Genomic DNA, 24193 nt, shown 5'->3' on the forward strand with positions numbered 1-24193 from the left:
GGACAGCTCAATGAACTCCAAAACTAAGCAAAGAAAGCAAAAAAGTTTAATTATGCTACATAAAAAATTCAGCTTTTTGATTACTTACAGTGAGAAATTAATGTTAAGTGCTTCTGGAGATGATGATGATGAGATAAAGATGAGGACACCTTTACAGATGTTTTAAAACTTATTTACTTTTTCCATTTATAGATAATCTATCCATAGTTAAGTGTCTAACCATTACATTTTCTCCTACAAACTACTAAAACCAGACACTACCCAGCAGTTTAAATAACATATGAAAAAAGCTGCATCTATTTAACAGCAGCAGAACTCATAGGACAGAGGCAGTAAAATACAAAAAAAGACGAGTTAAAAATCCTACTGCAAGAATATTAACTGTAATAAAAGAGAAGACATTAAAACCAGCAGCTAGTTAGGTGCCAGGACATAATAAAAAAGGACAGGCAAAGAATGATGCTAAGTTAGGGAGAAAGAGTCTGTTTTCAGAGAAGAACTTCCTGACAGACACCACAACAAAGCAACATGAACGGTGACTGTGTGGTCCCCTTCTCGTAAATATATCAGGCGTCAAAGGTTGATCTGCAGTTAATAAGAGGCCTAAGCCTTCTCCAAGGATTTGTAGTATTCTGTCAGCACAGTCCAAGCCTTAGGAGCCATGAAGCCTTCCGGCGGGTTTTGTCCTTCTCGAGCCAGCTTGCGCATGCGGGTCCCCGATATAAATTCAAAGTCTTCATGGCTGAGAGAGTAGGAGTGAGGGTGAGGGGGGAGAGGGAGAAGAGCAAGGGCGGGGGGGGGGGGGGGGGGGAAAGAACATATTTTAAAAGTAGGCAAAGTTGCTCATATTCCTTCTGCTTTCTTGATACTTTATAAATTTCTTCTTGGGAGTATAATGCTGTATAGCAACTGTTATTTCCAGACATTTGGCCAGCAATGCCAGTAAATCTCTAGGATATACACCCTCTACAATATTCAGCTTAGGTAACTCCTGAGGTTTAGCAGCATGATCCGACTGATCTCCTGTGGACTGAATTGAGTCTGTGCTTCCATCTAGCCTGGCCCACTCTCTATAAGGAAACAGGGAACTACTGCTGAGAGAGAACCATCTCCTCCACCTCCTGTCTCAGCCCCTCTGCCAAGCAACAGCAGCCATCCAATTTTGCACCTTGCCCTACCACAGCAGCAGACCAGCCCTATGTGCTGGTTGAAGGTTCCAGTGCTGGTTGAAGAAGGTCATTTCAGTGCCACTAGAGCGTGTGAAAAAAATAACATTGCGCAAAAACTTAGTGAAGGACAGTTTGCAGAAAAGAGAAAGTAAAAGCCTCAATGTATAGAGGCAAGCTCCACAGTTTCTGCAGCTGGGCCATTGCAAGCTACTGAGCATGCATATACATACATATACATATCGGTAATGTGGCACATAGAGTTCAAAATAAAGAAAAAAGCAGGGGAATAATAAAAATACCTTCCCCTAAAGATGTTTTTCCCTAAAAAACAGAATTCAGTTGGACAAATGCACAAATGAACTACAAAAGATCAGCATTGTTTATCATTGTCAACATGACAATCTAAATTAATATTAAACTTCTCAGCTATGTGGTCATAAGCAGCAAAAGCTGCACAAGTTAAACTCTTACTCCCCACAGGATTGAAACGTTAAAAGCAAGACAAGAATGCCAGAGTTCTACCAAATGCTCCAAAGAAAAAATTATTTATTCTTAAACTAAATACGCAATTTTACTTACGCCATTTGCTCAATCTGCAACATGTATGCATAACTCATTCTTTACTTGTCTGTTTGAAATAAACGCCAAGTATTGATCTCAGATGCACATGCCTTAGATAGAAACAAGAGCCAAGTGTGCGCATCAGAGGGCAGAACTTGGCTCTAAGTGCTGAGCTACGCTCAGTAGGGTAAGTTAGCAAGAAAGCATTCCACAGTTCCCTTTCACAAAACCGCTAGCCCCATAACTTTTTGATTTGGATTGTATACATTTATACAGCAGCACTGCCATACATGCTCTTTTCCTATTGCTCTCAATTTGGGGCTGTGGGTTCTTAAGTGTCACAATAAGGCAAAAAAACATACTGGGCTTCAATTCCGCAGAATGTAAATTACATAAAAATTAAAGCTTAAAGTTGATGTAAGCCCATGGGAGAAAAAGGTATGTCACTGCTATTTATAACGCCTGAAAATTTTGTTCCTTGGCAGAGAGATGCCTACTGTTCACTAACACTGCTTGAAAGTAACTTGCATTCTTTGCAAAGAACTATTTCTATAAAATGTATGTGGGGAAGTGATAAGCCTGGTTAATTCTAGCAAAAAAATACTAAGTTTTCAGATGATCAGGAAGAAAAGAATAAAACAAGTGCTATAAAGTTTCTTCATATGTGGTTCTCTCCACAGTATGGTAGCAATACCAAAGTTGAAGCATTAAAAAAAACCCGTTAACAGGCAAGGAGAACATAAAGCAGCTAAGTTTTCAGAAAAACATTCATCTTCCTCCCATGCCCTACAAGTGAAATAAAGGTATTAAGACAGTAAATTTAGATGTCATATAAGTGTGCTTCAATAAGACCCCCAACTCTTAGCTTCATCTTATCCCTAGTTGCATAAAAAGCAGTTCTAGGAATTGGAGATATCAAGAAAGGGAGAAACATGAAAAGAAGCAAGGAGATCTATAGAAACTGTAAGAAAAGGAAATGAAAACATGAGTGAGGATCATTTAAGAAACATACTACATTCAGCATCTCATAACATTTCTAGAAATGTTTCAAAAATACTATTAAAAAGTACAAAAGTACTAGTGATGCCCTCTCATTATCTCAAACTTCTCTTTTGAATGGGTTTTTCTTTAAAAAAAAATTACCTTAATTAGTAATCACTAAAGTGACTTGAATGGAGCTTTGGCAATTTTGAAATAAAACATATCAGTATGACTAATTTACTTTTGTGGCAAAAGAAACCAGAAAGAAGAGTCAAGTAATTTTGTTCATAGTGAATTTTGAGGATATTAGGAGTTACTCTACATAAAATGGATTTGAGCAGAATATGAGAGGGGGAAACATTTGACCATTAAAACTGCTATGAAATAGATATGCCAAAGCCATCCAAATTCCATTCTCAAGTAAGACTTGGAATGACTCTCAATGAAATTTAACCCAAGCCTTTCTTGAGCATGGGATTTAAATGCCTTTGAAATTTTTATTCAGTGGCTGCTGGAATTAGCTTTCTTTGAGTCACATTGCATGTTAGTAAATGCTTGTAACATTGATTTGACCTTTTACTACCAATTGAGTTTGACTAATATTGACTAATACTTGGTGCCAATGCAATTAAAAACATTCTCCAAAAGAAAGAGGAAAAAAGGCAGAAATAAATCCACAACAAAAACTTGTCAACAGAAAACCAGTCTTGAAATATACTATACTGGGATTGGTATTTGCTCCATGGCATAGCATTCTAGAACCCTATTACACTCACAGTGTGGAAAAAGCCTTACATACACACGCTGGGAAATGTTATTTATGGAGGACAGGGCTAGACAGACAGAAAATACATATCTTTGCTGTGCTCTCATACATCTAGTAAAGGGGAAAAGGAATCTTTTCTTACACTTCGGATTGTGCCCTCCTTCCACACACAGAGCTATATGTATATACAGACACCCACAGGTGCACAATATTTTACATTTGGAAAGCAATAAGTGATTTATTCAGAATAACATAGGAACAAATTTGTACTGTTAATTAATCTTCAAACTATTCACAGTAACTGAGCATCAGACTCAAAGGACATTAAGAATTCATACACCAGTTCTTTCCTTTCTTTCATTTACAAAGACTAATGTTTTAATCTGTTAAATGGATTTCCCTTTTTTGTGCATTCAGTAGTTATTTTTTACTACGATACCACAAGTGACCCCAGCAACAATGACAGCTCTTTATGCTTTGTTATGAGCTCAAACACTCTAAGAGCAGTGTGTGAGGCTAAGATTTCAAAGACCTTACAATTCTCGTGACAAAACAAAGTTATCACCAGTTTGCAAGTGGGAAATGATGGCATGAAGATGCCCGCAGTCCTACAGGAAACCTCTGCCATTATGTCTGAGGTATCAATACAGTACCTTAATACAGTGACCGAGGAGAATATTTTTTCCACTTCAATAATTACTCCCTACAGGTTTAATCTAAGTATAAAATATTCTACGTAATTGATTTTTCACTTGGGAGCACTAAAGATCAGTCATAATCTTGGGAACCCCAACCTTCTGTTAGGGTATCTGGCACTGTGCAAATTACCTTCTTGGAATTCCCGTTCTCTGGAGGGCAATGTCTGGTGCTCTCAAGGTCTTAAGAAATTACTCTTAAAAACAAGACTCATGATAGAAGTACAGACCATTCATTCATAGTTTTGCCTATTCATAAAAATATTTTTTTTCCTAAACAACTGCATGGAAATAAAACAGTAACATGACTTATTCAGCCTGGTCTGGCTTCAGAACAACTGCCATGTTCTACTCAGCTGGGAAACTTTAGATCTGATTAATTCCTACCTAGGACAATTCACAGCCTCCTTATCTGGGGTTCAGTCCTTTAACAAGTCTCCTTCTCCAACTTCACACTTCCTGAACAGGATCTGTCCTGAGGTGAAGTCTAACCTTACAACGCTTTTCAGAAGCATTTTCAGTGAATTTAAATTTGCTTTTGCAGCATTAAGTCACAACTTACACCGTAACTCCTACAGGAACAGAACGTTGTCCCTTACAGTGTCACGTCTTTGTTATGTCAATGTTAGGCCTTGGGGGTGCCCCATGATGCTGAATGAACCAGCTAGTATCAGCTAGGTTCAAAACCTAACTGGCCATGAACAAACTCTTTATGAACATAATAGTGAGATTAATATCAACATATGCAAAGCAAATCCTTTACTTACTGTGAATGAAATTCCTTTCTAACTGGCAGGATGGTCTTCTGAGCTGCTGTAGTGTTCCAGTGTATCCTAAATTATGTACTAATGTTAATTGAGAAACCATACTTCACATAGCTAAATTAAGGAGGACAGTCAAGCATGCTTATCTCAGTCTCTTCCTATCGCTTTAAAAATCAGGTATCACATCAAATAAATTTCAGAACAGCATGTACTTAGTTGGAACAGCCGTCATGTAACTATGACCTGACAGTATTAAAACAGTAATGACAACCATATTAAAGGTTGTGGGAATAAACTACATAAAGTTAAAATCTCTCCTCTTCACAGATACCCATGCTTCATTCACATTTTATAGAAAGCATGAACAGTCTGCTCCAGTAACCTTACTTATGGGTTTCTTTTAGCCAAAATGATCTCATCAGTTTTCTTTCAGGACAAAAAAAAAAAAAAAAAAAAAAATCCATTTTTCCAGACACTGCTGTGGCTTTTTTAATTGCCAGACTAATTTCCTTTCTTAATTGAGTTTTTTCTCAGCAGCAGTCTGTGGCTGCATTTTATAGGACTGATCTTCTGTAAAGAATTGGGAATCTCTGCTCACCCAAACAACTACTATTATTAAGCCACCAATCCCAAATTACACTTGTCTGTGGTAACTGTTTGAGAGGCCTTTTTGGCTGAAGAAACATGCTAACTATTTTTCTGAAGGGATTTCGGCATTGGGTAGGGATTATTTGGGGGGTGCTGGTGTTTTTTGTCTGCTGTTTGGTTCTTTGGTTATTTTTTCTTTATAATTCTGATCTGTGAACCACTATTAGACTGATATTCATTTGGAATTTCTCCATTATAACTAGAACTCTTCCTATAAACTTTTCCAAAACATGTTTGGACATATTAAGTTACTGATCCAAAATTCTATGAAATCAGAAAGGGTAAAAACTATGATAAGCAAAAGGACTGTACCAATATTCATACTACTTTCTGTATGTATTGTTTCTTCAGAATTCCATGCAAGTGGAAATGCTCAAGCTTCCCACAGAAACTTAGATTAGGCTTGCTATCTGACCTCAGCAACAATAAAAAGGGAATTTTTTTTGTTATCCTCATTGTGATCAAAGGGAGAATAAAATGAAGTTAGCTCTACCTGTGCTGCTATACATCATTTCAAATGCATTCCTCAAATCCCTTTCCTAAATCTTAGTTTTAGACACATCTTTTTCAAAAATACGCTTTAAGACTGAGATTCCATGAGGTGCTAAACCTAGTTCTAAGATGTCCAAGAAACAAATTAAAAATTGTGGTGGCTTCATGAGGCAAAATACAAATACAGTTTCAAGTCGTCGATTGTTCACAGGTCTTAATATTTTAAAGGGTAACTTTAGTCAAACAATTTATACAAGTTAAACTTTGTGCACCACTCCACAACTACAACTGCTGTGCAGCTAGCATAAAGGCTTTTACATCAGTCTTTTCTCACCCCCTTTCCTCACACACAATGCTCCCTGACTATCCCTGAATGCAACCAGGATATCTCTGCCTTTCCTTATAAACAGGGGTACAGGTAGATACACCTACTGCCAAGTGACTTCAGCTCCAACTCAGCACCACAGCAGCTCAACATTGTTAACCAGCAGCGTGAGGCCCTGACACTCAAAGCTAAGTCATATTCTCCAGACTGTTCCCAAGCAGAGATACCAGGTCTACTGGAACTCCAAGGGCAGCATGTGTTCTGGAGGATACTAATGGAAGTAAGAAACAAACTATATCAACTATATCAACTCCACAAAACTGCACTTGCGTGGACGCCTTTGGGACCTGAAGACCTTAAGAACAGTGACCTCTTAGAATCACAGGCACCACACCTGAGAAGTCAGGGCCTTTGTTACTGATATGGAGGTAGGGCCAGTGCTAGGCTTTTTGATGCTTCCCAGGCTTGCCACCAGGTCATGAACAGCTTAGCCACAGCAAGGTGTCACACAGCTGCCCAGTTTCTTATGGTAAGTAGCTGACCAGTACCAACCCAGCATGCAAAAACCTACCCCCACAGGCATACACTGAATGCTATCAGCAAGTGTTACATCTTTGTCATAAAAGCTGAGCATGAATGTTAAGGGATGTCACAAGCAAAGCAACTCTCTGCCACTGCTAATGCTGCAGCCCCAACTTGTCAGACATCCCTCTGGCAGATGGATCAAGCTTTTGGTAACCTCTCACCACTAGCCAAAAATTCATCCCCCCATCATCCCCATGGCTTAGGATTGCCTTCAGAAGCAGAAAGATAATTCACTAACATCAGCATGTCTTTACTGCCAAGCCAGGTGTGGGTCCAACTCTGCCAAACTAGAGAGCCTCCCAAGACAGCAAATGGTGTCCTTTATGGCTTCTCACAAGCACGTTCCCAGATAGAGTCGTCTAGGAGGCCTGAAAGACTAGAAGAGATGACCACTCAGGGAGAGGGTAACTACTTCCAGCAGCTAAGACACACAGCTCAGCTGCAGCTCAGTCCAAGGGAAACGCACTTGCCATAACCTTTCGTGCATCCATTAGTGATGTAAATTCTTGAATTGCCTAGCTGGCTGTCAAGTCTCCAAGCCTCAAAAAACTGAGAAAGGTGCAATAGAAATCAAGTTACCCATTTCCAAAACAAGTCAGAGCAATGGTTCTATGTGTACAACCCTCTTCCCCACGTTTTCATGCTCTGTTTTTCACCAGCTAAGTGGTGAGCTAAAGAAAGATTTCCACAAACATCACTATTCCACACCCAACGGTCTTCCACCAGTACTGATCCTGTCATATTTCCAGACAATCCTCTATTCCCTGCCACCCTCCTTACAGAGTCAAACACCACATGGTCCAGGAGTCTGCCACATTTTCAGCATTACGCAGACTATTTTGAAACGCAGCCAGCTGCACCCACCCAAGCTCTGACTGTCTGGAGCCTACCACAGCGTTCTGTCTATGGCAAGCAGGAGCAATAATGACTCTCTCTTCAGGAAGTCTGCATGTGTCCGCATTGCCATCTAGAGGATTGCTGCCACACTCCAGTCCACCCTGTAAGTTTACAAACACCATCTAGGGAAGGACAGGGCAAATGGTCTTACACTCTGACAGCAGCAGGGCAAAACTGCACATGGTCTTTTTTCCAAGACAGTGACAGAAACGGAAGAAAAATGCCTCAAACCAAAGGGTCCCCACAGGCATGATGAAAGGATAATAGGGTGCGCATAATGCAGACTGTGACAAAAGGCAAAACCTATTACCACCGAGATTTTTTTTTTTTTTAATCATTTGCTCCAGCTAATTACAGAGGTACAATTTTACTCCCCTTGATCTAAATCAATTCTATCCTGCTTAGAGTGCAGTATCAATGATCACAGAATCAATATTCTTCTGCAAACATTGGCTGTTCCATGCAATGGGAATTCTGGCCTCTCACATTTCTACTCCCCCTTCTATTCCAAATTATTAAGAAATGATACACCAGTATTACTATTTCACTTTAATCTTTGTGTATTTATCTTCTAAAACTTGCTGAATTGCTTGGACAACAAACAGGACAAATACCCACAGTATCTACTACAACAGCCTTTGGAACCTTATGTTATAATGTATACAGGTTTGCATAAAACTAGGAATATTTACATCACAATCTAGTTACTGTGCACAGCAATGAGGACTTCTAGATGCATCTCAAAAGGTAGCGAAATGTTCAACAGCTACTAAGAGGCAATAAGTTTAGGAAGATACTTTCATGTCATGTACGCTAGGAGAATCCTTCCCTCTGATTTTATTCCCCCTAATGAAAATACCATATGTATCAGGGCATAGGTCTGATCGGACCCTACTGTCCATAGCTTCACTTGAGAAAAAACCTGCTGCAATGTCAACCAAAGAGAAGCTTCACAGCACTAAGGAGATCCTTACACTGGAATGCTGCCTATATGGGAGGGAGGAGGGAGGAAGGAAGGAAGGAAGAACAACATCAGCAAACTACAACTGCTAAATAAGCCTCCCTGATTAGCTTCAATTTTAAAACATCTGCCATGTAGCAAATCATCAAATTTCTAAACACATATGGACGTCATAGAGTAATACACAGTGAAAGTATTTTAATTCTTGTCAGGTTTCAACAGATTTGCCTTTATCATTCTGCTCATGATTTCCAAACAACAGAAGAACACACCATAAAGTTCTCTTCAGTTATGTAAGAGACAATAACACTGTGCGGCTTTTAAAAATAAAAGCAGACTAATTCAGGTGCTTGGAATTTACTGCTGAAATATAAAGCAGTTACATAAATTACAGTCAAGGTTAACCCAGCACACTATCTACTAATAAACATTATTCGTGGTAAGAAAGACACAGGCTGCTGAATAAAACTTGTTGGTTGATTGTCACAAGCTACAGTGACATCCTTGGAGACTTTTATACTCAGTGTAACTGCAGCATAAGCAGCTGAAGAACAAGACGTAAGAGATGCGTTCATTTTTACAGATCAGTCCATCCCATGCTGATTTCATGCTTTCAAAGGTGAACTGTGTTGTACAGACATACTTCTTCAGTTAGAAGCAGTAGGGAATAGAATATAAAAAATACGTTTTTTTAGAAGAAAATCTTGCTTGACAGTTTGTATTTCAGTACTAACTTCAACTGCAGTTTGATGTAAAGCAAAAGTACAGTTCAATAATCTGAATAAAGAGGTTTAAACTAAAATGACAAGTCATCTTCCCAGTCTCACTCTGGCACCACAGCAACACATACAGTGAGTTTTGGACCCTGCTACGCCACACAAGTGAAAAAATAATATTGAATATGTAGAAGGTGAAATTACCTGTCCTGTAACTGGATCAAAAAAAACCTCAAAACCAGCTGAAAACCCTGGGACATACAATGGACTTAGGGCATCATTTTGCACTATCGTTACACAGAGCAAATAGCTATTTGTCACCGTCCACTAGCAAATAGCTATTTGTCACCGTCCACTATCTTCTCCCTGCTGCACTCTCTCATTGTTTCTCTTCCATCATATCTGATACATACCTGACACCTGAGAAGCATATTTAGAAAGATAAACCAGCAGAAAGCTAATCTTACCATTATAATAAATAGTAATATTTTTCTGTGAATTTAGCAATCTGTGCCAACATGTTCCAGAATTAGTGAAACTCCAGTACGTGGGAAGAAAAGGGGATCTTCCAGTCGCAGCTAAAGTTGGATCAGGTTAGCTGTGCTGTGAAACCACACCCAAATCATGCTGAAGTCAAAGTTGCATTCATGATCTAACACCACGTCTAAACACTGCCATCTTTGAGCAATATGAATTTAATTAAAAACAATTTTTTTATGTGGGCGGGGGGTAAAAGGCAGCTATTGCTCAAAAAAGTCTTAAAATGAAAATACAACTTACTGATCAGAGTCATAATAATCCATGCACTTCTTTTTCTTATTATAAGCTGCAACTCTGAAAGGTACAATTTCCAGTGCTCGGAGGCCTGGAGCCATTGTCAACACTTTGGCACCATGGGTTGGTTCATAGAGATCTTTCCCAGTGTCAGGGTGTGGCATCCCTGCTGGATCTCGCCCTACAATGTAGAAGTTAGCTCCTGCAACCATCCGTGATCTACAGTGCCACTGAACCTACAACAGAGACAGGGAAAAACCGTTAACAGAAGAAAATGGTCAAAATATGACCCTTAAAATGTGCATGCATTGTATAATTACCACTTTTTCCCTGATCAGACATGATTTTTACTATGGAGCCACAACAAAACAAAGAATTAATTATGTGAATCACCACCAAACTTACAGCTAAGACGTACTATCCCCCTGTTCCATTTACACATTAGGATACTTTAAAAGTTACTTTAGCACAGTGTTTGGAACAGTACAATCAGTGCAAGAAAGATAGAGCTCATCCATTGCTTAGCTCAGTTCCTCCTGATGTTGTCACCCTCCATCCCTTTCCTTTTATATAAAAAGATTAACACGAAACCAACTGCTTTGGGAAGCTTAGAGGGATCTAGCGGTATATTGCTCTATTTTAACCACAGTAATTTCTCTGAAAAGACACCCTGACCAATAGATAGCTGCCAAACATCTCATCAGAAGACAGACAAGATCGGCTACTTAGATACAGTGTTCACGAGTGAGCTAATCAACCCATCTACACATTAAAAAAGAAAAATTACCCATGCTCAGCATTTTCACCTGGTCCATGTGGCAAGGTGTTCGAGGCAGGACTTCAATGCTTAGCCTACATCAATTTTAAGCCCTGAAGGACATATAAACTAGGTACATACTGCACATGAATGCTTGAAATAGGCTTTCAGAGCCTATTTATAACTGCCTATTTATAACACAAGCTTCCAAGATGAAAACTGATAAAGCAACTCTAGCTTTGGTAAATATTTAGTCACTTTTCCCTGATCATTTTGAAATAATTTAATTCTAACACATCTACATGAACTGGGGAAGAACCAATGTCAAAATCAGAAACTTTAGCTTTACTGAACTTTTGCTTGGATGCACCAACTCCCTTCCACCTAATATTTGAATTACTGTAAATATTGACAAACAGCTTTCCCACATTACTTCACTGCACATTTCAAAATGAGCTAACATAACTAACAGCTTGATTTTTATTTTTTTCCTTATAGCTTAGTTACTACTGAAGGTAAAAAAAAAAAGATACATCAAAGGAAAGTTTGCACGCAGACTATTCAATCATCTGCACCCTACAACCAAAGAAATGCTTTCTAATTATTTAGAAATGCATCTCTCTTACTAAATATGGTGAGAGGGTTGTTTTTTCGTCCCAAAGACTGTTCGCAGTATTTACTAGATCCTAGACTGTTAGATATGTTACACTCATGGCAGTTTTTAGACTTATGTTATAGGACTGTTGGTGAATTTTCTTAATTCATTTTTATATGTAATATTTTCAATAGAAAATTTAACTGTGCAGTACAGTAAAAGTAAAATAACTGTTACATTACTTTAGGAAACAAAGACACACCACTTCAGGAAACGTCAGTATGTTCTCATACTGGGAAGTACTCCCCTAAAAGAACTGTCACACTATCTATATAGGAGAAGAGTTTAAAAATAACAGCAAGTATATAACAGTAGTTTCTTTTATGTGCAGCCTTACCTTCACACAAAACTAAAGGGCCTACGCAGTAACTACGTAGTGTAAAATAGTTTCACAAGTTGAGCAGTAATAAACATCTGTCAAGCACTAAAGGGAAAAAAAAGAAGGGGAGGCAGGAGGGAAAAAACCTACAAATGACAGGACAAAAAGTTGCTGCCACTACCTTGTAGTAAATGGACAATGTGATAGATAAAATCTCCTTCCATTACAAAAAGAAAAATTGCATCTTCCTACTGTAAATCTTTACATCAAACAAAGTCAAAATGTTTCATATTTTAGTCACTGTGCATGCTGTTCTATGTTAATAAGCTTTCCACAAGAAGCTCTAAAGTGATTTCTCAAAGTAGCAACTGTTAGTTCCACATTAGTTCTATAACTAATCGTTATAGAAACCATTCAATGAGGAAGTTTTGCAGTCAATATGAACAGAGTTCTGTAAATCAGTAGTCAGATAATGAAATTAGGAACCAGTCATGATTTATCAGGGTACCACTGGTATCAGTTTTCATTTTGGTAACAGCCAGACATTACACATGACAGATTCCACTGCTATTCAAGCATATAGGGTGCTATGGAAGCATCTGGATGCTGATAGCTATGCTAATAACTTTAATATTTATGTTACAAGCACAGAGTGGGCCATACACATGAAATTCCACAGCAACCAGCAGCATATTTTCTGAAACTATTCTAGCATAGTTAAGAAATTTAAGTTTCATGTTGTCATTTGGGTAACAGCAAGTAAGAACTCCATTTCGAATAAGTGAAGCTATTGGACTAAGACAATTTAGAACAATGTAAACCACATGTTTGAGACATAAGACTGGCAGTTCTTGTCCAATTTCTATACATCCATACTACCTCAGAACATATTTACTTTCCTAAGCAGGTGAGTTTATTGCATTTTGATACAGAACTTTCCCTTATAGAACTGTTTCTTTTCTTCCAAGGTAATTATCAGGAAAGTCAAAAATACAAAAATGCTAAATTGATGCTTATGAAACACATCCATTAAAATCTTTACAGACTGAAAGGCCACATCCATCCTGTAGATAACTATACTAACAGCTGCTTGTTGTTCTGTAAAACACTTGTGCTACAGAAACAAATCTGGTACCAATGTCTTTTAAATGACCTATGGAAAATGATTAAAGGAAGAGTCTCTTTTATTACTTGGCTACAAACATTCTTTGTCAGGCTGTACTCTGAGGTCACTGGAAATGCCATATAGGTTAGGAGAAAACTCTTATTCTGTTCCAAATAAGGATCGTGGATTTTGTTCCTCCTCATATGCTCATGAATACAAGACTGAAGTAGAAGATTTCTGTTAATTCTCACAAAAGGTCTATGGGGAACAGTGGAAGATCCCTACAGTAACTCACTTACATGCCTCAACTAGATCTGGACTACAGTTTTTTCTCTGGACCAAAATGCGGTGCAAGCTCTGTTTGATCAGTCAACTGGCCAGCAGAAAATAAGCGACACCTGTCTAATTCCACTGTTGAGATCTCCTATCTATCAAAAAGCTACCACAGAGTTAACCTCTTGAGCCTGGTCAGAATTTGAACTTCCCGTGACTCATGGAAGGGAAAAAGAAAAAAAAAAAAGTAATGAGATGGAGAACCAATATTCCCTAAAGGAATTGCCCTCAAATGAGAGCATTTATTCTCTCTGCTGCTTCCCAGAAACCTCTAGGGATTCCAACCCAAGACCTGGCTTCTAAATAAAGTGTTGCCAAAGAATTATTTCATACAAAAGCCTTGAAACAATTCTCTCTGAATTAAATTTGCCAAAAAATAAACAAAACCTTTTTCTTTCCTAATTTGTGTATAGCCCTCCAACATACAAACTTTTTGCTGAACAGCCATAAAACTTAAGTATCTTAACATTCAGGACAGCTATTTGGTATGTTAACAGATCTTACAACTCCTTTGGAAAAAGACTGTAAAAAAGGAGGAAGGATTAATTCATTATCATACCCTTATAACTGTAAAGAAAGGAGCACATAAACCCAATATTGTGTCCCACCATTTCCAGCAAAATCATCCAATATAGAAGAATGTTTTGGTTGATGACAGAGGAACCCTCTACAGTCTCGTTTCCCCAAGGAAAATTAGCCTCCTCTTTCCATTAAAAAAACCACAAGGCACAAACACCAGGCATAGCACGAAATACTTTAGTGCACTATCAAAAGGGTTTTGTTTTGTTTTAAACTCTTGATGTATCTACCTCAGTTGGTCCAGCATACATCATGGGGGAAGGGAATATAGCCACCACTGTTGTTTCTGGATTCAAGATTCCCTCCTCCAGTACTGCAGCATGTTGCTTCATGCGCCACATGAGAGGAACATCATCCTCCTTTGTCCAGCCTCCAAGTGGATGCAAGAGTAAAACTGGGCGCCGGTAGCCACGTTCCAAAAGCTGCTTATGAGTATCCTGCATTAAAAGAGCATGCCCATTGTGCACTGGGTTGCGTAACTGGAACGCAAAGACAGCATCTATGGAGAAAAATCAGACAGAAGGTATATAAGGATAGCAAGTTACTTTATCAGGAGTTGTACAACTATACAAAAATCTTCAAACAGTACAAACTTTCCTCTGAACTCTATTAAACAAGAATAATAGCAATAGTCACAGGTCATTAAAGGACTATGAATTATTCTAAAATCATTCTACTCAATGAGCAAAACTAGTAAAAACCAACCATACCAAAAAAACTATAAATCAGCTTCCTTCATTTTTGAGATTTCCGCAGAATTACTCTAGTTTCTCCAATAGCTGTAATCTTTTTGGATTTTTCACTTGCACAAGCATATAATGTAAAGTTAAATTCTAAGAGGAAATCAAACTATGCTACCTGTCTTAAAGGCTCAATGTATCATCAGGAAAACAAATGGACACGTTTGCAACAAAACAAATAAAAGGGGATTTAATGTGCCTTAATATGTTTCCTTCACCTTAACAGCTCAGTAGACTTTACGCACAGTAAGAACAAAGCAAGGCTAACTGCTATTCTGAAGTACTACAAACCCTTTGACGAAAAACCCTGACACAACCAGGATTTCTCCCTTCTGCAAATTAAGATGAACTAAGGCACCCTGAAAGACAGCAAAATCACCGTAACTGAGAGGTTTCCCCATAAGGAACCAATGAAATCTAGAGAACAGGGGTTTTTCAGGTATCAATATATTTATTTAGGGCTAGCTAAAACAAAGACTGGTATCTCAGACCTGCAGACCCTGAAAATATTGACCACACTGAAAAAAGACAGGAGCTCAGGACCAACCTGTTTGCATTTTTTATGTTAATCTCTTCCCTCACACTTAGAAGTGCTTAGCAGCTGCCTGCCAATCGCTGCCACAATGAAGGCAGTATGTTTGATTGTTCTCTGCTTTATGACATTATTCAGCCTCTTACTTATCTACCTAAAACTACTGCGTTAGTAAGAAAAAACTGTTTTGTTTCTTCCCCAATATAAAGCTCGTAGTTAGCTCACCATTTTTAACTGTAATACATTCCACTTTACACCAGTCTACCTAGATTACTGTCATAAGCTTTGCTTCCCAGAAGCAGCAGACTTAAAAAGCTGCATGACCCAGAACAGCATGAAAGCCTCAGCACTCAACCATACCTCTATGGTTTTACCCAAACCTGCTAATTTTTAAATCACATTCTACCACATTTTAACATTATCTTTTCTTATATTAGTAAGATGTCCAGTGTGCATGGAAAAATAAAATTCAGAACCTCAGGCATTACCAGCTTCTCTTGTGAGTTTAGGCAATGCAATGCCTGAGATCATAAAAATTAATAGCAGCAAAAGGCAAAGATTGCCACCTAAAAGAGCATTCAAAATCTTCATCCTTGAAACAATGCTAGCCCCTGTGGTACTGAGGCAGCAGGCATTTGGATAAATCTTTGCAGGAAGAAACAGAACAAGAAAGATTTACTCACCGGCATTCATTTCCTTGAATTTCTGCCTTAGTTCAGCTGGAGTGAGACGGTATTGATCAAGCCCATCATTCCAATAAATACGATCAAGGACCTGTAGATCTCCACCTACAAGCCAGTTCCCTTGCTCCATAACCATCTAAGAAAAGAAAGGAGAACCCTTTTTAGGATTGGTTGTCAGCTTCTTCTGAGCATCTAGAGCATTGCAATGGGGGCACAGTTTTACCAAGGGAAGAGTTCCAGGTTAATTTTATTTGACAGTCTCAAGTCAAGCGTCAATGTTTTTTAAAGAAGAAAATAAAATCACTGGAACACAGTCCAGACATGTTATACCATGGTGCAGGAGAGATGCACAAATATCTTCAGCAGGCATATGCCTTTCTTTCAAAATAAAGGATTTTTTTAATATATAGAAATGCAAGTAGCCAGTATTCTTAACCAACATTATTACATGACAAAATGAGATAGTGACTGGAAAGCCTAATATATTAAGTACAATGAAGCTGCACACTTTATAGTTGTTGGTCAAAGCAAATGCAGTTCCAGTATCACCCTGCAGTTTACAAGATTCTGGTCAGCAATAGAGTAACGAATAAAACAGTTCTGATTAACTACTCACCCACTTTAATTTAAGAATAAAATCAGAATCTTTGCAGTAGGATAGTTTTTGGATTTGTTTCACGGTAGCACTTTATCAAGGCAACATATATTGTACACTCACTAGAATTCTTTTGACATCTTCAAATACTACCTCACCCTTTATCAAAAAATAATTATGGCAAGCTGCTTAACATAGTCTAGCAATGGCCATAGAAATCACTCAGAAAATGTTAATTTCTGAGAATGCAGTTGCTTTTGAAGATGGAACCACAAAAAACTTCCAAGTTTCATACACATTTCTGATAATTTTTTAGCCTTATGTAATTTAAAGATGACAACAAATGTTGATGTAACATTAGACATTACATACTAAACCCATAAGCCAAGATGTTAAAATCAAGCGGGGATTTTTCAATTTACTTTTGCTTTGAGATAGAGAACCTTATGGTATTAAATGATGCCACAGTCACCACCCCCTTCCCAAATTAAATGCCAGACTTTGACATCTTACCAAGGTGGGTGGAAGGTGTGATAAAGATCTGAAGATGAGAAAACTCTGCACTACAGTAACCCTCAGGCACCCAAAGATTTCCAATTGATTTAGAAGGGCCACCATATTCATGTGCTGTCACAATACTACTACACGCACATTCATATGCTGTCATGATACTGCTATACACCCCAGTACAGACCTAAGAAGATAGTTCCTCATCTTCTGCATTAGTTTCAGCCATGTCATTCTGTAATTGCTAATGCATTACAACAAGTCATTCAAATCTTGTCTGCATGAAATTTTCTTGGAATGTCTTAAATTTGTGTTAAGTTTTTAATAAAGGGGTCATCTTAGGTTCATCAGCACAGAACACATCAAGGGCTTTGAAAATCTTCCAGAATACTCTTACTTGTATGTAGCAGGAGACATCCCTTTTCTGATACACTCCTGAATACAACTTCAGTCAGTAAAAGGATGTCATTACACATTAATAAAATAAAGTCCTCAAAATCCATAGTTTTCACATACGTATAACTATTAGTCATACAGATACTTTTAGAACACATCAAAGGCCTTCCCTTTTTAAGGGCAAGCTCATAATTTAAGGTTTGTTTGATTTCTTTTTATCTGATTTTAAGTCATAGTTGTAAACAAAAAGACCTAGAGAGACAAATAAGGAAAGAAACTTATTTTGGGTTTGCAGAGCTAAGATGCAACATTTACATCAGCTGGTAAAACCAAACACAGCATTGCAATGAATATATTACAATTAGAATATTTCAGTATGACATACACATAAAGTCAAGATAATAAAATACACTGAACACAACAGATGGGAAATAACTCCCCAGAGGGTTAAATGATGAACTCTCCAGGAACAGGGCCTGTTTCAAAAGCACCTAAACCAGGCAGTTCTCACGTGTTCCACCATGCAGGCAGAAGTTTTCTTGCCTTCACAATGCCTATATCCACTGATTAAGAAGCTTTGATGATCCATCTGGCTACATAGAGGGATGCGTTTCCTAGGCACACTAGAGGGCAAAGTTCCCTCTTCTGTAGCACAGATTCTACAGTGCATTTTAAATACATTTCATGTGTACATATTGACATTAGATTTTCACACTAAGGGCAGACTATTCAACAGCTGCATAGAATAAAAAAAAAATCACCTTTGTTTCTGCTCGAACTTTTTAATTAGTTCTCGAAGTAGTTTTGCTGTCAAAATACACCAGTCACAGACATCCATTTCACTTAACTGCAGCTCCACAAACAGTACAGCTAATAGGACTAGATTTTAAACTTTTAAACACACACCTTGATGTAGGGATGTTCTTTGCATGTTGTTCCCCATTGCCTAGCACAGCGTTCCTCTTTCCTGTGCTCGTAGAATTCGGGATTACGGAGAATGGCCACGCGGCGACCTTCATACACCAGTGCAATTGCTGTACACCCGTCCAGTCTTTCTTTGTCTTCTTGAGTAGCTGTTAGCACTATAGGCACTGACAGATTAATAACTCCCCCTGCAGAGTGAAGAGAAAAAAAAAGTACCCTTATCCTTAGTAATGGTCATCAATGATATTATGAAAATCTACCCTCCTAAACAGGTTACAGTCCAGGCTGTAAGTGGACACAACAGGTAGTTCAAGTACTTATTTTAACAGGGGTTAAAAGCAACTTTTAGAATGAACTCTTGCATAAGATACATGTGCTATAAAAATGTGCAAGCACTGAGGTTTGAGAAAGAGCAAAGACAGTAGTGAAAACAGCAAGTACTTATAGCTGCACACAAAGTATTTAGACTGTGAGGATACTACATCTTTGGGATCTCAAATGAATATCTTGTTCAAGAAGCTAAATAGTAAACAGAGATACACAACTGACATTTTTAAACAGATTATCTAAAATATTAGGCAAGATTGCTCCTGGAGTGGATAATGAGTAAAAAAGAAATAGCATTCTCAGTAGGCATACTTCTGGTCTGTAAGAAAAGTCCAATGCAACAGAAGCAGCCAAATGTACCCAAGTAGTTAGCATATATAATTCAAATATTTCAAAAGGTGACTTTTTCTGTTTACTTAAAACTGTATTCAGATTCAAGCATATGTATTTCAGAAAACACTGTTGAGTCAGGCAGACATTTTGCATAGTTTGTTCAGCTGAAAGCTTACCAGCTACTTTACTTCTAAAACTAAACCAATGTATCTGAATTTTCAGGTTATGTGTGGTCCTCATTTTTAAGCATTTACTTCACTGCTAGATGCTGGAAGTCTTGTTTTTCTTGACTACAGGAGTGAGATTTGAGAAACCCAGTGGAGTAAATACTGTAAGTCTCATACAAAGGCTGGAATTCTAATGAGCATACACTTGCTGAAAGAGTGCAAAACTTTTGGGTGGTCTCCTGCAGAAAAGTCATGGGCTCCTTGAAGTTAATGGGGATTTTAGTATTGGCTTTAGGGGGGCCAAGACTCTAAATAAGGCTGATTTCCCCATTATTTGAGCAATACATTTTTTATAACGTTCTCTCAACTTTACCTTAAATGTGGTAGGAAGTTAAAATTATGAAGCTGGATTAAAAGTTTAAAAGAAAAATAGGTCCCCCCTTCGTTCATAATGCAAAATGAAAAGCAAGCTGCACACCTTCTCCTAAGTTCAGTCTTAGTGCTCAGAGTTATTTTCAAAGCAACTAGGTCATAAAATTGAGCTTGGCAACAGTCACAGGGAAGGTGATTTGCCACCCCTAACTTGATAATTAAAAAAATCCTTTTGCTTTGCAAACAAGCAGATAAATATTTCAAACTGGGAGGAGATCTCAAACCGATGGATTATTAAAATTTTGTCAGCGACCAATAATAAATATATAAAATCTTTGACATCTGTCTTCAGCCACTGTACAAACAAGAAACTGAGGCAAGGTAGTGGAGTGAGTTTGTTAAGTCACAGATGAGCACAGCGTCAGCTTGAGACTATTTCAGATAACTAAAGCTTCAAAGTGAGAATATCAACGCATCTGCACTAATCTCCATAACGCAGAAGTCAGTCAGTATGAACATTGCATTTAGAGCCCGAAGGGTGAGATGCATTGCAGGTATTAAACAATTTACCTCCCTTCAAAATCAAAACCCTGGAAAATGACTGCTTCTGTGAGACTCCAGAACTAACACACGAAGCAAGGAGGAAACTTTCAGAACATTGTTTTGACTTAACCATTGCCACTGCTTCAAGTAGCAAAGCAGCTTTAAGGCAATCACCTTTTTCTAAAACAGTTCTCATACATAAATGTTGCAGTAGATACCTGAAAAGAGGACATATGGTAGCATCTAGAGGAACATGACTGTTCCATTCAAGCTTAGGACTGAAAACTGTTGCAATCAATAACTTATTTGTTATTTTTCATTACTCATATTTTTTGCAGCATACAAGAGGTACTAAAAACAATTGCAAGAGAAGTTTAAAAACTTGTAATATTGCCATATCTGAAACACTCACCTATAGAAGGTCTTAAAAGCCTTATAAAAACTCTGATTTACAGAAGACTACCAGGCAGAACAAGGAGCTACAAGCTATTTTAGCAGTTGAATGCATAGCATGTCATTTGCAGAATACATTTCACCTGGATGGACACACAGAAGGCAAATGGAATGAAAACAAAACTAGCAGTCCAAAACGACACTGCAAATTTTAGAAACTCCAAAATAACAGGATGGCATTATGTTGCCTAGGATAGTATCCGAGACACGTATTGAAAAGCGGACTAGAAAATGTAAGAGGGACAACAGATGTCTGGATCATAGAATTGAAAGACAAGTAACTTTTCCTGCTATTTGGTCTCCAGCAAGAGAAGAGTAATGCAGAAGGAAGTAGGGAGACAGGAATTTTTACTATCCCTCTTTGACATAGAGAGTGCAAAAAAACCTAAGGCTGCAGTGAAACAGAGCCTTCAAAGAGGAATAAATGAAAAATGTCAGAGAATTACAATCACATTCCAAAACCTGAGGATGTTGTCACTTGTTGACCACCTTAACTAATGCTTGCTCTTAGCCAACTGGTAATGCAAAATAGAATATATTTGTTTAAATCATCACAGGATAATTAAGTCATAGTAACTCAATTACATGTGACAATTGTCCATACTCAAGCCACGTCCTCAAATTCTGATTTCATACTTGCAATAGCTCCAGCACTCAAGTCAGCTTGTTGTCCTTTCCTTCATTACTATTACAAAACAAAGCTTTTGGCACACAGAGCTAAACAGTAATTAAATTGCAATTCTGAATTCTAAAATCAATTTTTTCAAAACAAATTAGAAACATGGATTTTAGGTTGAAATGTTTGTCAAAAATGAAAACATTTGAAAAATATCATTTGTAAAGGCAAAAAGACAAGACATTCAAACTCTAACACAATGGTACGTATAAAAAGAATAAAACCATCAAGTTGAAAACTGATGATTATAATATCCTATTCTCTTACCCCAGGTTGTGCACAAGCCTGATAACGTGTTACCACACCACCACTAAGAAGCAAAGCATCAACAATATTTTAGAAGTAGGATTAGTTCCCTCAGTTTTACAAATGGTAAGTTTTACCCTACCATCGAGGAGACAGTCAAAGTGAAGGCACTGTAGGTATTCTCTCTCTCTCATAAAGCCATTCAGGGGTGTTGCCCAACCTTCTGCTAGCACTTGCACCCACTGCATATCCACCTTGTAAAGAAATGGAGAAATAGACTTAGAGCAGATAAAAGTTGTTGCTTCATGACTGACATCAGGTATTAATCACAATAGATCATGATTTACCCATAAAATGCAGGACAGTATAAATGGAAGATTTATCAGTATTACAGTTTTTAATCATAAAGAACTCAAAGTTTCTACAAGTAAGAAAAAAAGAACAACTTTCCTCGCTATTCACATTTTTGGCTATTTTCCAGTCCTTACACTAGATCAAATTTCTGTGAATTAAAAACCAAACCAACAAACAAAGAAAACCTCCCACAACAATAAACTTTATTTGTAATTGTTTGATGAAGTTCAACTTAACACAATTAGAGAGTTCCACTTGCATTTGTTTTTTTAACAAAGCAAGATAACCAAGAGGTAACAAAAAAAAGGAAAAAACCACATACAATTACCACAAAAATGTCAGAATTATGGGGGTGAATATTTAAGAGGTCTAATCTTAAAACAGATTAGAAAAAAACCTTTTATTGCAGAAACTAGTGAGACAATCCAGAAGTAAAATTCTCTTGGGACTAGTACTAATTTTAGTTTTAAAGATATCTGCTTACAGGGAATTTCCTTCCTTAGCACTTAAACAGTCACACTATGACTTAGTGTGTGGCCTCTATTACTTCTGCATGTACATTACTGATACTTGGTCAACTCTTTGAGAGGACAGGTTTTGCTTGTGCAAGTCTCTTTTGCAAAGAGCATGACTAATTTTATTACACTGTTTAATTTATGCTGAGGCAGATACAACACGCATTTTCTTCCCGAGCTTACGTTATATACTTGCTTAATATTTAACAAACCACTGTTGGGAGTGGAGGGGGAAAGGATTTGTTTTTCTAGATAGGGAGCAATTTAGAATGGGACACTACAGAAATATAATAATGGTGACCTTAAATATTTATTCTTCATCACAGCAATAAATAGTTTTACAGACACGTATGTGAAAGGCATCTAGTAAGATGCATTGGAAGGAAGTACTAAAATTTAGTAGTAGTAGAAGGCTAGGCAAATTTTAAAACTATTTAATTCAGTGCTTAGTGTGTTGTCTTGGTCTTCCAAAGTCAAGTTACTCACTGCAGATACTCAACTCTGAGCTTAGTCAGCTCCTAGATCAAATGCTTAGTTTTAAGTTCTAGTAATACTGTCAAAAAGCCAGCGAAAACATTCATGCATTGTATCTGTGCTTAGGCCCAGTTCTTCAGAAAAAGAAGATGAGGTAGAACAGAAAGACAGCCAGAAACAGCTTTGTCAAATTTATCCAAGTTGGAAAACAATGCATTTAACCAAAGTAATAACAGAGTTGATCAAGCTAATCCATGCTTTTCCACATTTTCTCTGCTGGAAGCCAGTGTATTGGGTTTGCGTGGCAGTGTTTTGGTAGCAGGGGGGGCTACAGGGGTGGCTTCTGCGAGAAGCTGCTAGAAGCTTCTCCTATGTCTGATAGAGCCAATGCCAGCCGACTCCAAGACGTATCTGCCACTGGCTAAGGCTGAGCTAATCAGCGACAGTGGTAGCGCCTCTGTGATAACATATTTAAGAAGGGGGGAAAAAACCGGGAAGCGGCAGCCGGAGAAGAGAGGAGTGAGAATATGTGAGAGAAACAACTCTGCAGACACCAAGGTCAGTGAAGAAGGAGGGGGAGGAGAGGCTCCAGGCGCCGGAGCAGAGATTCCCCTGCAGCCCGTGGTGAAGACCATGGTGAAGCAGGTTGTCCCCCTGCAGCCCATGGAGGTCCACGGTGGAGCAGATATCCACCTGCAGCCCGTGGAGGACCCCAAGCTGGAGCAGGTGGATGCCTGAAGGAGGCTGTGGTCCTGTGGGAAGCCCATGCTGGAGCAGGCTCCTGGCAGGACCTGTGGAGCCGTGGAGAGAGGAGCCCACGCTGGAGCAGGTTTGCTGGCAGGACTTGCGATCCCGCGGGGGACCCACATTGGAGCAGTCGGTTCCTGAAGGACTGCACCCCGTGGAACGGACCCATGCTGGAGCAGTTCGTGAAGAACTGCAGCCCGTGGGAAGAACCCACGTTGGAGAAGTTCGTGGAGAACTGTCTCCTGTGGGAGGGACCCCACGCTGGAGCAGGGGAAGAGTGTGAGGAGGAAGGAGCGGCAGAAACAATGTGTGATGAACTGACCGCAACCCCCATTCCCCATCCCCCTGTGCCGCTTGGGGGGGAAGAGGTTCGGGAGTGAAGTTGAGCCCGGGAAGAAGGGAGGGGTGGGGGGAAGGTGTTGCTTTTTAAGATTTGGTTTTACTTCTCATTATCCTACTCTGATTTTGATTGGTAATAAATTAAACTAATTTCCCCAAGTCAAGTCTATTTTGCCCATGATGGTAAT

General features: G+C 38.5%; 1 protein-coding gene across 2 annotated transcripts in view; it reads right to left on the minus strand.

The window, feature by feature from the left end:
• Positions 1 to 447: 447 nt before the first annotated feature.
• PAPSS1 (3'-phosphoadenosine 5'-phosphosulfate synthase 1) overlaps positions 448 to 24193 on the minus strand; it is a 47148-nt gene continuing 23402 nt past the window's right edge. The window contains exons 7-13 of one of the 2 annotated variants that reach the window (XM_059817572.1): positions 21714 to 21830; positions 20665 to 20680; positions 18442 to 18647; positions 16038 to 16173; positions 14313 to 14581; positions 10341 to 10570; positions 448 to 742 (exon numbers count right to left, since the gene is read on the minus strand). In XM_059817572.1, the coding sequence (XP_059673555.1) occupies positions 604 to 742; positions 10341 to 10570; positions 14313 to 14581; positions 16038 to 16173; positions 18442 to 18647; positions 20665 to 20680; positions 21714 to 21830 (1113 nt within the window). In that variant the 3' untranslated portion in view covers positions 448 to 603. The remainder of the gene's footprint in view (positions 743 to 10340; positions 10571 to 14312; positions 14582 to 16037; positions 16174 to 18441; positions 18648 to 20664; positions 20681 to 21713; positions 21831 to 24193) is intronic. The other variant, XM_059817571.1, reaches the window with a different exon arrangement.

Source organism: Gavia stellata, chromosome 5 (assembly GCF_030936135.1).
Source record: "Gavia stellata isolate bGavSte3 chromosome 5, bGavSte3.hap2, whole genome shotgun sequence".
Taxonomy (NCBI): Eukaryota; Metazoa; Chordata; class Aves; order Gaviiformes; family Gaviidae; genus Gavia; species Gavia stellata.